The sequence below is a fragment of the Clupea harengus genome, chromosome 8 (assembly GCF_900700415.2).
Source record: "Clupea harengus chromosome 8, Ch_v2.0.2, whole genome shotgun sequence".
NCBI classification, from domain to species: Eukaryota; Metazoa; Chordata; class Actinopteri; order Clupeiformes; family Clupeidae; genus Clupea; species Clupea harengus.
The window spans coordinates 23,738,054-23,752,448 of NC_045159.1; the positions used below are offsets into that span (position 1 = coordinate 23,738,054).

Here is a 14,395-nt window from a genome sequence, read left to right on the forward strand (position 1 = left end):
GAGAAAAGCACAGATGTGTCTGTGGCTGCTATTGTTGTTTTGTTTTTGTTTTTGTGTACGCTCACCAAAACCCGAATAGACACTTGCGGTTCGGCGGCCATGCGTAGGAAAAAACCTAATGGAGATAGAAAGCTACACTAACGGCCAGCATGGACCCCGCTAAATGATACCTATAAAGAGAAATGGATCCCTGCTGTAACTCATTCAAAACAACACAGTGAACCACAGCAACAAATCAAAAGGGCTAAGTGTAGGTTCCAGTTGTTCGGTGAGAAGAACAGTGCGTTTGACCCTGGCATGTTAACTCAGTGTTTCCCTCTAAGTGGAGAGAGGAGCTGCGATGAGTCGCTGCAGATCACGCGTACGCGCGGTCCGGTGCCTGCAGTTGTTTTATGTGCGCATGTTTTCACTGCGTCACACTGAATTAAAGTTCCAGGGCTCCCTCTTCTCCTGAGGGTCTCTGACAGCTGCCGTGAAACAACCCCCCCCCCCCCCCTCACACACCCACACACACACACCACACCTCCACTGCTGTAGCTCACACACCTGAAGCAGGGTTTCGACAGGGCATGAAACAGGCAGGGCTACATATGAGGTCACGACATACCCCTGCTTCTGTCACTTTCAGGGGCAATTAATCCCGCTGCTGTTGGTGAGAGACCCCAGCAGACACTCCTCACACACACACACACACACACACACACACACACACACACACACACACACACACACACACACACACACACACACACACGCACGTGTGCATACACTAGCCTCACGCGCTGACGCCTCTGCAGGCTGCAGCCACCAAGGCCGAGAGCAGAGACAGCAGAGAGCGCAAATATATTCTGTCATATTACTGGCTCTAGCCTAGGGAAGGAAACATTAGTGGGAAAAAAGAATGTGTAATCTGCATAGGATTCCCCGCTCTGCTTGGTGTGGATTCCTGTCACATACTGTACAGCGCATCCCCGCGGGGATTACATAACGGGACACCAACAACAACAGCACGTCGTCTCTCGTGCCCTCTCCCTCCCTCCTTCCTTCCTTCCTGATGACTTGTCTTGCTGAGCGCCGTCAGGTGGAGGGGGGAGGAGAAGAAGAAGAAAAAAAAGAGATGGAGATCCGTTAATAGGATGCGGCTGTTCACCACCCCGCCAACGCAGCAGCGCCTCTGTGAAGGAGGAGCGCGAGGAGAAGTCTTCCTCCCCTCCGCCATCTCCACCGTCAGGGGCTTCATATCAGCTCATTCATATCTGCTTCAGACATCCCTTCACTCCTAAAGCCTGGGGGCTAGAGAGAGCTCTCTCCCCTTGGGGCTTTCAGAGTGGGCTTTTCATGAGTAGGCTATCTGCATTAAGTAGCAGCTCACAGTGTGCTGGATAGTGTTGCGTATGAGGGGAGTACAGTTGATGGTTTTATTTAATTCATTCACTATAGACGTGTTGCACGCTCCCGCGAGGCGCATTAGTACAAGAGAGGAGAAGAGACTGGGGCGAGAGGGAGAGGGGGGGGTGGGGGAGAGGAGAGGATAGAGGATGAAAAAATTGAAGCTTTTTAGTGGGTGAGAAGATTTCCATATTTAGCTGGATGACCCATATTTTAGATCCGCTCTTTTAAAAAGTTACCACACAAAGTCACTTATTTTTAATGAACACCTCACATGGGTGACTACTTATATAAATGTCTTCGGTTTGGACGCTTCGCTTCGCTTCACTTCAGGACAGGGAGGCTCCCACTCTTCACTTCCTTCCCCAGCAGTAAAATATAGGGCGTGTGTGTTGGGTATAGGGTGTGTGTGCGTTGGGGGTCAAAGATCCACGCCCACACATGTCACTCTCTTTGTTCTGGAGAAATACACCAGCTTTATTGTCAGCAATAACACAATGCGCTGGCTAATTTAAGGTCATCATTGTCTCCTAATGTTCCATAGTTGACTGTGATTGTGAATGGTGGCTCTGAGGCGGTGCATCCTTGTGATGCAATCACTAAGGGACAGACCTATGTGCAGACTCTGGAGCTGTGCAGGACATTCAAAGGGAGAGGGAAAAGGTTGCTAACTGTATTTCCCTTGTTATAATTAACAATTAGATATTCATAATGAATAGGAGCCAAATGTCTTTAATCCTAATGTCTGTCCAGATGCCTTGAGCCTGAATGAAGGCCGTAAGGAGTGGTATAACTGATAACTGTGTTCTTTCTGGTTGCAGCACTTCTGGCTGTTTGTGCTGTCCAGGGGCCTGGTGGGGATAGGCGAGTCCAGCTACTCCTCCATCTCCCCCACCATCATCGGCGACCTTTTCACCAACAACAGCCGGACCATGATGCTGTCGGTCTTCTACCTAGCCATCCCACTGGGGAGGTAAGTGGGCAGGCCCAACCCCCCCCCCCCAGAAAGGAAGGTTTGGAGTGGGCTCCGAGCCAGTGGGGAATAAATTACATTTTCCAAATGTAGAGGAGCGCCAGAGCCGAATCTCATAGTGTCTGCTCTGAATGGGCGAGACAGCCATTGTCAAATCACAGGCAACTATTGGCTCTGGTCCAATTTTTTTTGAAGCAAAAATGCCCCTTTCTGATCCCTTTAAAAAGATCCCTTTATTCCAGGTTCTGAGCACTCGATGTGAAATACATAAATCTCATCCGTAATATTCATACGCTCATGGATATCATCATGAGATTCATCACTTGAAACGTAATGACATACCCTCAGTAGCACTGGTATTCAGCAAAAGTGGAGATTAGTTTTGTGCTAAAGTGATTATTTCTGGAACAGTAATAATGCTCTGCAGGAGGCAGTAAGAGAGGGGGGGAAAACGCATTTATGGGGACAATTATCTGCTGCCAGCATCTGCGCTAGGAAAAGGTCAGGTTCACAGAATGTGTGGCTGGCAGTGTGTCCTTTTGTGTTGCCACTGAGGTGGCTGCTAAGGAAAATGGGTTGGAGGGCCTGTGTGAAGAAAAGGGCAGTTATGAAATGACAGACGGTAAAAGCTCTCAGAGAGAGACAGAGAGAGAGAGAACTTTGTTTTGTCTTTTTTGGTCACAAGCAGTGAGCAACTCCCTTCATTCACTCATTCAAAAGGAAAAGAGAGAGAGAGAGCGAGAGGTAAAGAGAGAGAAAGAGAGGGAAGGAGACAGAAAACAAACAGCGAGGAGTGATAACGGAGGTGTGTGTGTGAGTGTGTGTCTGTGTTTGTGTGTCTGTGTTTGCGGCGTTGAATGAGGGCTTGGCTCAAGCAGAAGCGGCTCGCCTTTATTGTTACTTATGGTGAAAAATTCCCAGAAGTTCTCCGTGCCTAAGCCCCTATGTCAGGCTGTTTGCTCCAGACTCTTCCCCCACAGGAGCAACCGCCGTTTGAATTATTGACCAGCACTGTGCACTTTGTGCCTTTGTTGTTAGGTTGCCCATTCAAAGACGCCACCCTGCAGTTTATGTGCAATAACACCCATTTAAAGAGAACCTCAGCCCCACTTCTTCACAACACTCGGCACCGTCGGATGACAAAACACACAGCGCATAAAAGTCTCCAGGTGGGAATGACTCCCGTTCATGACACTGAAACAATCCAGTCTGAAATGGATTCTCTCTCTCTCTCTCTCTGCTATTGAATGCAGGGTACACACAAAATAATCCTACTGCACTCTGACTTAATTATTACGGCATACATTTTACATTCTGCCCCTGGAGCAAGAAATACAATCATTACTGTTAAAGTCTGTATCTTTCTTCAGGCAAACATGAAATCCTGAATATTATAAATATATTACAGTATAAGGCTTTGGTAAGCACTAAAAGATTTTTTACGAAGAAGTCAGACGTGCCTGGCTGCGCGGGTTCTAGTAGTGTCGATGGCAGATTGAGTGGAGCCGGAGGAGCGGACGGGACAGGATAGGCGCCCTCCTCCGAGGGGTGAGTGGTCTGCTGAGGCCAGGGCTCTCAGGCCAGGCGAGGCGCTTGGCAACCGAAAACAATGGGAGGTGACAGACTGGTGCTGCAGAAAGGAGCCGCCAGACATCCTCTGCAGATCGGCCCCCACGGTGTTTGTCTTCGCCCCCGGGAGTGTTGTGACTGTTTCCAGGAAGTGACCTCAGGCGCGAGACAGGGGTTAAAGGGAAACGGTATCCCCCCCTGCCCTTTGGAAGGTGTGCCAAGCCAATAAACTTTCTCCGTCGAGTTTCTTACACCACCACCGCCCTCCGTTTTGTGTCGGCCGCACTGTAGTAGTCGTGGTGTATTGTGGTGCAGAGATGTTTGATTATTTGTGGTCAAGTAGAAGATGATAATGTGGGTGCTAATATCTGTACCTATTCCTTATTGAACAATATCAGTCATTTTCTGGAAATGTACTGTTGCCACTGAACATGACCTCATAGTATCCTGACGGTATGCATTCGAGTTTTAAGGAAATAGCCCAAGCTGAGCCATTGTGAGCCATTGTGAATGGTGTTTCGTTTTTTGGAAAGTTACTCAATGGAGATCAGCAGCACATACTGCTTCCTCTACTGAATGCAGTTTGTGTGTGTGTGTGTGGTGTGTGTGTGTGTGTGTGTGTGTGTGTGTTGTGTGTTTGTTGTGTGTGTGTGTGTGTGTGTGTATGTGTGGGTGTGTGTTTGTGTTTGTGTGTGTGTGTGTGTGTGTATGTGTGAGTGTGTTTGTGTGTGTGTGTGTGTGTGTGTGACATGGCATGTTTGAATGGAGTGATGAAATGGAGAAAAAACATGCATTGTGGAAAGCATACACACACACGCACATACACACACACACACACACCACACACACACACACACACACACACACACACACACACACACACACACACAAACACACACACACACATACACACAACACACACACCACACACACACACACAAACAAACAAACACACACACACCACACAAACAACAAACACACACACACACACATACACACACACACACACACACACACACACACACACACACACACACACACACACACCACACACACACACACACACACAAACACACACACACACATACACACCACACACACACACACACACACACACACACACACACACACACACACACAACAAACAAACACACACACACACACATACACACATCCATTGTTAGCCACCCAGCCATCCATTTACACTACTGGGCTGGTGGTCGGGGGGTTTAATGGTAAACAACGGCACATACCTGCCTGTGTACACGGCCTCTGTATGTTTGAGAACACAGGAAGTGAGTGTGAGGGAGGAATGTGCTCTTGAGAGACGGAAATGAGCAAACCTAGAGTGTCACAAACAGGAGCGCCTACAGTTGTTCAGATTTCGTATGCGTACTCCAAGCGACACGTCCTGTGGGGAAAACCTTGTGGAAGTGCAAATGACTACGAGCATTTTGATTTGTTAGTCTGAAAATAAACCGTGTTAAAAGTCTTCATCAAGCCATTTTTAGGAGGTAAGCCATGTGAGAGCCTACCTTTGAAAGAAGACAACCCAGGAACTTAAATCAAGCCATCGTTTTCCTTTATCAGCACTTTTTTGATAAGCCATCTAAATCCTTCATGTCCTCTGAAAGCGACAGTCTTATCTTATTGAAACAGTACTTCAGAGCACAGTGTAATCTAATCTTAGATCTTGTTTTTGCTTCAAACTGTGTGACCAGATAGTAAACACTGAAGCAGCGGAGACGCTCTTCAAAGGTAACATCTCATTTCAATCAGCGTCAGGCATTCCAAGCTTCCCCCGTCCAAGCTTTCAGGATGTTTTTCCCTTAGAAATATGATTTGCTTTGTACTCTGTCTTTGCTTTTGCCTTTGATTTGCAGAAAGTAGGAAGTTATTTATGTCATTAATCATTTTTTGTACTCATTAGTGAGATATTACATACTAGATGGTCAACCTCCAGGAAGAAATAGCTTCAAATGGACCAAAAGACCACATTAGCACAACAGTTTCACCCTTAGTTTATAGTCCAGTGATGTCATTTTGTAAGGCTCCTGAAACTACTTTAGCAGATACTGTTGATGAAACACTCCTTTAGTGACCAAACAGGACATTGCTGATTTGATTAATGGGGCAGTGACACTTCACAGTCACACATTTATGACACACGTTGAGTACTGTAAGTAAACAACACATTGAGACAGAAACATGACTCAGGCAGATACCCATCTATGCGCTCGTCAGGTTATGCGTGTCCAGGTCAGAAAGGGATAATTAAGAGCCTCTTATCGGGTGTCAAACAGGAGGTGGATATGAGGGATTTTCAGTCTGAGGTCAACAAATGTTGACTCATAAATTCCTTTCATACCGGGCTGACTGGATAGTTTGCACCTTTTAAGTATGTGCCATCTCACGCACGCACACATACACACACACACACAGAGACACAGACACACACACACACACACACACACGCACCATGGTTCAGACGTGTCGCCGGAGCCAAACAAACACGTTCCCAAATGACTTGAGGACACATGAACAAAAACAAAACCCTGCCACTATGTGAAATTAGCTCCTTAAGGCCGTGAGGCTGCCTCTGCCTCTGCCTCTATACTGCTGAGGTGAGCTTGATGTTAATGCCCCCACCATAAAACCAAAAGCCTCCCTCTTCAGACAGGGAGTGCAGTGTTGGCATGTGTCCCTGACTCACACTCACACTCTCCCCCCTGAGGAAAAAGAAATCGCTGAGACGGGGCTGTTTGACCTCCTTATGCAAGCCTCTCCGCGGTTGGTGCAATCTGGTGCTAGGGCAGAGGCGGCCCCATCTGTGTCTGTGAGGCGTACACACACGCACACACTCACACACGTACACACACGCACACACACACACACACACACACCGCCCATCAGGAGATAGCCGAGCCCACAAGGGCATGAATTTTTCACCTGCCGTGACTCCCGCTTTCTGGAGGGCACTTGGGTTCAGCAGTGACACTCAGAAAGATGGACAGACATAACAGAGGAAGAAAATAACAAATGGAGAGATGATAGTCAAATAAAAAACAAATGGAGAGATGATAGTCGGGGCCCCTTCCGTGTATTTGACTATCATGTCTATTTGTTCTTTTCTTCCTTTTGGGGTGGCAGGACTTGCTTCTGTTGCCGTGGAGTTAGAGATGTTTGTTTGTGTTATGCCTTGTTTGTTTTTGTCTGCTGTGTTAACCACCCCCATCCCTTCTGCTTCTTCCCTTCAGTGGTCTGGGCTACATTCTGGGCTCCACTGCCAAGGAGGCCGCAGGAGATTGGCACTGGGCACTCAGGGTAAGGGCGCTCACCTCAGACCCTCAGTCCAAAGGCAACCACAACATGTTTACAGCAAAGGAAACAAACAGCATTGTTTCCATCTCAAACGCAATGAATAGAGTTCACCTCATTTCTCTAATAACCCTCTTATGAAGTCAACAATACAGCAGTCTCACGGGGAGGAGGGTTCATGTTTACCACGTCCTCGGGTAGATGTAAGGAAATTTGGATTAACCGTGGGCAGGAGAGATTAAAGTAGATTAACCAAATTTGAAATGTGTAATCCAGGTTCAGGACTAGTAAAGGCTCGAAGCAGATTGATCCGGACACAACTGTGCTGCAGTGACTGGCCTGCTTGTCAAAGGGTGGGGGCTTTAGGGGGAGAAAAGCACCAGATAGCATCAGAACTCACCACCAAAGGTTGAACAAGGCGTTCTCAGACCTGTAGTCTCATCCCAAAGTGCAGGATCCTTAGATCACATTTGCCCCTGCTGGTCTGCACATACAGAAACCTGTAGCATGTAAACATCCTGCCAAAAGCACAGGACATTTAGGGACTCGGCGAAAGATGGACCGCAAGCATAATCAACACAACCGATCAACCAGGAGTTAGACACACATACACATGTATACACACACACACACACACACCCACACACAAACACACACACTCTCACACACAAACACACCGCAGTGGAGACACAGAGTCCTGTGTGCTCATGAATGCTTCATTTCCGCCCATCCGGCTCAAAATAACACCAGTGCACCACTTCGAAATAGCCCCGGGCGAAACCACATCGGACAGGTGAATCCCAGAATACCGCGTCGGTTACGGAAAGAGCAGACAAATGTTTACTTACACCGCGGGGCCGAGTGCACACGGCAGCTCCAGACAGCAGCGCTACCCCGAGACGCATTAATATGGCATTGCCCATGTGTCTCTGGGATCTTTTTCACAGATGGCATATCGAATCTCCGCTCTAACGAAATAGCGCGCTCGGGGAGCCACCTCTGACCCGCGGATAGTCTTTCAGTGCTCTCTTTGTGTGGCCGAGCGTGGCGGGGCGCTACCACTCCAAGCACAAAGACGTACTTGTTCCGCAAAAAAAAAACTGTTCCTTTCGCTCCTGCTATTTGTCATCGGACCACTCTAGGAAAAAAAAAAACTAAATACGTTTTTAATCAAACGCTAATGGCAGCCTCAGTGGGTGATTGATCAGGGGAAATTAGTCGTGCTGCACCTTGCCTTGACCGTGCCACAAGGAAATTCCTGCCACTCTCACGGAAAGAGAGGAAAAAAACGCCACAGCTGAACTTGGACTGTAGAAAGAAGCCTTTGGGGTAACAGCTGAAAGCATTTTAAATGACTTAGGCCCCAACACTTCATTAGTTTTTAGTTTAGTTTGCCTGAAAGGGAAAACCGTGCTTGCTATAAAAAAAGAGCCCTTACAGGTCAAGTGCAGAGTTAACAGGTGAAGTTCATTACCGCCATTGTGGAGGCTTAAAGCCCAGTGAAAGTGCCGTTTTCGTGACAACTTCATATTAACCTTAGTGTGTGGCCACTCCCTCCAGTCCTCCCTCCAATCTCCCAGGTCTAACGTCTAGGAGGAGACTTTAACGGAGCCTTAAACGTGCCCTTTGGAACAGTGGCGGACAAAGGACCTCTTGACATGACAGTTATACAACCCATGGAAACGGGAAGGGCATTTCTCGCCTGCTTTCCCAAACACCTCCAAACAGAAGTGCGGGGCCACATTGTTCCAGGCACTCGCATGCTGACCTTCCAATAAAACATCACAAGGGGCAAGAGAGGGCAATTAATCACCAGGCAGGGCTTTTAAAGAAAGAAAAGAAAAGGGAAAAAAAACAAAACAGAAACGACAACATTACATGAGGTTTTCTTACCAGCAGTATCCTGCTTTGAGGAAAAAACACTTTGTGGAACCTTTTCCGCTTGTTTTGCCGACCCCAGAGAGAGAGAGAGAGAGAGAGAGAGAGAGAGAGAGAAAGAGAGAGGGCTCTGAGGCAGCCTTCCTCTTGGATGCGAAGAGGTGGGGGTGGGGGTACAGAATGGTTGAGTGTTGTAGTGAAGTGTGTGTGAGTATTGGGCTGGGGGGGGGGGGGGGTTATCGTGTGTGGAGTAGACATCTTGTTCAATATCTTCCTCCGCCAGACTGCAGAGGAAAGGCCCGGTAGGTCCTGCACCCTGACCTTCCACCCTTTAATTACACGCTGGTATTTAAGTGATATTGGCTGGTGGGGAGTCAGGGTCAGAGTGCATGATGGGACATCAGCTCTGGCTTTGATGCAGGGTCTCCAGTCTGACCCGACATTGAAAGAGGATGTGGAGTTCTGAGAGATTGGCCAAAAAACCTGGCCTTTGCGAGTCATTGCTCAAATGAAAGATGCAGTAAATTTCACATCCTTGTGAAGAATTGGGTTTTGGAGCTGTTTTTGGCCTTGTGGTGATCAGGGCTGGAGGAGCGCTGTGAGGCATGTAACCATGCAGACAGCCCAGCGGAGGAGATGGGCCTGAGAGGATGGGTAAACAACCTACTTCAGTGGATGGAGCAGGCAGACAAGAGATTTATGATCCAGCCGTGCCACAAAATCACATGCTGTAGAAGACAGGAGTAAACAGACACACATGAATACGCACACAAACACACGCAATCACACACACGCACACGCACAAGCACACACACACACACACACACACACACACACACACACACACACATACATATATTCGTATATATACACAAAATAAAGCACTCAGTCAAAAATGCAGCATGCACTGCTTGTTAAGAATACAAAGATGCCCACAACATAAAACATTTGGAGGAGGATTGATTCAGAGGAGGGTGATTATTTTTTTTTTCTTCTGAGTCCACATGCCCTTTCCTTTAGGCAGCCAGCCACACAGCAGAGAGAGAGATAGAGAGAGAGAGAGAGAAAGATGTGGGGAGGGAGGGAGGGAGGGAGGGAGTTACAGAGAGACAGAGAGAAGTTAAGAGGAATCCCTGCTCACTGCGCTGCAGTTTCCATCATGAAGGATGATAAAGGAGATAGAAGCTGATGGCGTGTGAGGCTGCAGCTGTGCCCAGACAAAGAGCTCCGTGCCACTGGAGGAGCCGGAGCCATAATGGCGCTGCGCCCGACTCAGAGACCACCACCACTCACTCGATCACTACCACACACACCAACCACTCCACACACACCAACACACTCAACACACACCAACACACTCCACACACACCAACACACTTAGCAGCCTCAGCTGTGCACCCTTCACTAAGGTGGAGCCATGATGGGGCATTGTTATAGTACATCTTCAGCACAGTCTATTTTTTGAGTGGGTAATTTGGGCTCGTATATGAAACACACCTTGGTTTATATCCATCTGGGTCTCCCTGGAGACAATGCTGCTCTGTTTCGCTGTGGCCAGATTGTGGCTTAAGCCAGCACTGCGGTGGATCAGTTGAGGGATTTGTGTGATGTAACATAAACACATTTATACATGCATGTTGTCATGTTACTTATGGGTGTTTCATGTAGTGCATGCTGAGGGTTTTGACGCGGTTCGGAATAAAGGATCTGTTTATACCGCTAAGTCTTTGCTCATGCACGTCATCTTTGTTTGTTTTCGCAGGTGTCCCCGTTCCTGGGCATGACTGCGGGAACCCTGATCCTGTTCTTGGTGCCGGAGCCCAAGCGAGGCAGCGCAGAACTCGGTGCCAAATTAAAAACCCGGACCTCCTGGGTCTGTGACATGAGAGCGCTGCTCAAAAAGTAAGACCGCAAAAGAAACAAACTGAGTACGCCACAAGCCTCACATTAGATATACAGTTTTCACACAATATCGGAGTGCAACAGTATACTTTTGCACAATATTTGAAGAACACAAAGGAAGTGGACTGTAGGGGGAAGGAGAAATAATGAATTGGTAATGAGGATGGAGGAGACTTTAAACCTGAAAGTGAGGTCATTTGTTTACCTGTTTGTTTGTTTGTTTGTAACTCCTCCTCTACAACAGCCGCAGCTTCGTATTCTCCTCCCTGGCCTCAGCGACTGTGACCTTTGCCACGGGCGCCTTCGGCACCTGGATCCCTCAGTATCTGTTCAGGGCACGAGTGGTGCAAAAATCCGCCGAGTCCTGCGTTGTTTCACCGTGCAACAGCCATGACAGGTAGGATCCACCACCTCCCCCACCATTTTAGAACATTCATCATTTCCTGCTTCCTGATTAGATGAAACTTGGTGAATGTTTGTTCTGTGGTAAATACTGTGCAGTTGTTCTGATGTTGTGTTCTCTGGTCTGCAGTCTGATCTTCGGGGCGATTACGTGCGTGACGGGTCTGCTGGGCGTGGTGATCGGTGCCGTCACGACCCGGATGTGCCGGCAGAGGACGGAACGGGCTGACCCGCTGGTTTGCGCCGTCAGCATGCTGGGTTCGGCCATCTTCATCTGCCTCATCTTCGTCACGGCCAAGAAGAGCATAGAGGGAGCCTACGTAAGTCCAGTGCTTGTGTTCTCTTATTTTTTGCAGTGTCATTTTCTGCACCTGTTGCTATGGGAGCAAAAGCAACCATCAAGTGATATGCTGTACACTTCATTTTTTCCCCCCACCCCTGGGACATCATTAAACTTTAAGGAGTGAACTGGCGTGACATGGGAAGAGTTACTTTCTCTTTCTCTCTCTCTCTCGCTTTCTCTTTTTCTCTCTCTCTCTCTCTCTCTCTCTCTCTCTCTCTTTCTCTTTCTCTCTCTTTCTCTTTCTCTCTCGCTTTCTCTTTCTCTCTCTCTCTCTCTCTCTCTCTCTCGCTTTCTCTCTCTCTCTCTCTCTCTCTCTCTCTCTCTCTTTCTCTTTCTCTTTCTCTCTATCTCCTCAACCATCCTGTTCAAGTCAGGGGATGGAATGAGGCCATGGTAAAGTTTGGCTTTGTGGCTTGTAAATAATGGATCGTTCTGACCAGGTTTTGCCTTCTGTGTCCTTAAAACATTCAGGTTGAGGAGAGTGTGAGTGTGTGTGTGTGTGTGTGCGTGTGTGTGTGTGCATGTACGTGTGCGTGTGCATGTGTGTCCATGTGCGTGTGTGTCCGTGTGTGTAAGGTGGTTGGAGGGGGGTCTGAAGTCTGAATAAGCTACAGTGAGAGGAAAAGGCTCTGGAATGCTCGTTGTTTGCTTGTTTAATTGGCATGCAAACCAGGAAAAGGGCGCAGCTTTTTAACGGCCACCGCCGGCTGAAAACAATGGCCAGTGGCAGTTTTGACTCACCATCCCAATTCTGTCCGAGCGAGAAAAATAGGGCACAAACAGGCCCACTTAATTTCCCATCAGAGGTCACCACACTGTAGGAACTGCTTGTCAACACCCAGGGAAAGGAGAAAGCCAAGTGCCTCCTAAGAAGCTGAGCAGCTCTGTTGTAAAATAAACAGTACCTTTTGGCGTCATCCCTTGTTCACCAGGTCAAAGTGTAAAGGATGAACACTAGCTTCTGAACGCTTCCAGTAAGCAGAGCGGCTCCTTCGTGCATTTGGAGTAGGCGCTGTAAGCTATACGATACTCTTATGCTGGAGCGTGGGGGAGACGCCTGCGATCTAAGGCACCAATGCGCCAAGCAGCCCATGAAAGTGTACGGCTGGCACGACTTTCCAAAGGTGCGTGACACTGAGAGAGAGAGAGAGAGGGAGAGGGAGAGAGAGAGAGAGTTTACCTGAGGCTATGTGTGGCTGCCTCAGCAGTTCCTATTCTTTGCCGGCTCTTTGGGGACAAGTGAACGGGGAAGGAGAAAGGGGTGGAGGAGGGGGGTGTTAGCAGCGCCTCTCGCTCAGCGAGGTTACACTGGTCCTCATGGGCTCCGCTCCGCTTCCTCTCCTCTCTGCCCCACATCCAGAAAGAGAGAGGGAGAGAGAGGGGGGGGGGGGGGGGGATGTCACAGCCCCTGCAGCTCACAGATAAAAATGTTGATTTATCTTAGAGGTATCTCAGCCGTAGCTAACTCCTGAGCACATGATTACCTTATCGTCACGCGCTCGTACAAACACCACTGCAGGCCAAAAAAACAAGATCATTGCCAAGCTCTCAAAAAAGACCAGGACCTTTACATATCACGGCCTTGGCAAAGACATTTCTGAGGAAACTACAGAAATTCTAGAGGCCGTGGCAAATGCGAGGCTGAGAAATGGAAGTCTGCAAGTAGCCGCCGATGCATGCTGTCTGGGGCAGTTTGTGTGCGGAGGGGGCAATAGCGAGTGACAGATGTGCTGTCTGAGAATGTGACGGCTGGCTGGACGGGGCAGAGCTGCGTCACGGCAGGTTCAGCCTGAGACGGCTGCTGTCTGATGACCCGCCGTGCAGAGTTCACAGTCAGAGCTGAACGCATGCAGCAGTCCTATGGGCCAGTCAGTCAGTCAGTCAGTCAGTCAGTCACGGTGGATGGGCTGCACTTGTCAGGGGCCTGCACACCCTGCACTGTAATCCCTCAAAATACACACACAAACACACACACACACACTTGTGTGCACATTGGCTCACTTACACCGGAGCACACACACACACACACAGCCATAGACTCAAATACAGACACATAGACACACAGACACACACACTTACACAGACACACAAACAAACACACAAACACACAAACACAGTTCTATGATTAGGCAGTCTCTGCTTGTCTGCTTGGGACCATTCCCCAGTCACTTCAAGTCCTCAAACTTTTGACAGCAGGCTGTTCTGCATATAAAACCAAAAGCGGACAGAGAGTCAGGTTTGCGACGAATTGGTGGAATTCCGAAGGAATCAAATCTCACCAGATCCATGACCAAGACCTCTGCAGGTCACGCTGCTTCCCCAACCAGCTGTTCCCTGGCTTGTTTTAGGACTGGGTTTGTCGAGAGACTATGTACACATGGTATAAATTGTTGGATCATTTACGATATTTAATACATCTGCTGTAATTTGCCATTAAATACCCCCGGCCTGGAATCCGAGTTGTGCGGGCAGACCACGGATGTGTGTGAGAACCTTGTGTACGTTGGTCCATTCCCAGAAGGACACAAGTTCGTGAAACACCAGAGATGTGGTGTTCGCTAGATGTCAGTCAGCCTGTAAAGCCCCCCACTGATGGCCTGTAGCTCTTCGTGGGTCAGAAA

At 48.4% G+C, this 14,395-nt stretch overlaps 1 protein-coding gene across 1 annotated transcript in view; it reads left to right on the forward strand.

The window, feature by feature from the left end:
• The window catches only part of spns2 (spinster homolog 2 (Drosophila)), a 76,186-nt gene that overhangs the window by 45,152 nt on the left and 16,639 nt on the right, over positions 1-14,395 (forward strand). The window contains exons 4-8 of the mRNA XM_031572402.2: positions 2,211-2,362; positions 7,189-7,255; positions 10,890-11,029; positions 11,274-11,426; positions 11,562-11,751. Of these exons, the coding sequence (XP_031428262.1) occupies positions 2,211-2,362; positions 7,189-7,255; positions 10,890-11,029; positions 11,274-11,426; positions 11,562-11,751 (702 nt within the window). The remainder of the gene's footprint in view (positions 1-2,210; positions 2,363-7,188; positions 7,256-10,889; positions 11,030-11,273; positions 11,427-11,561; positions 11,752-14,395) is intronic.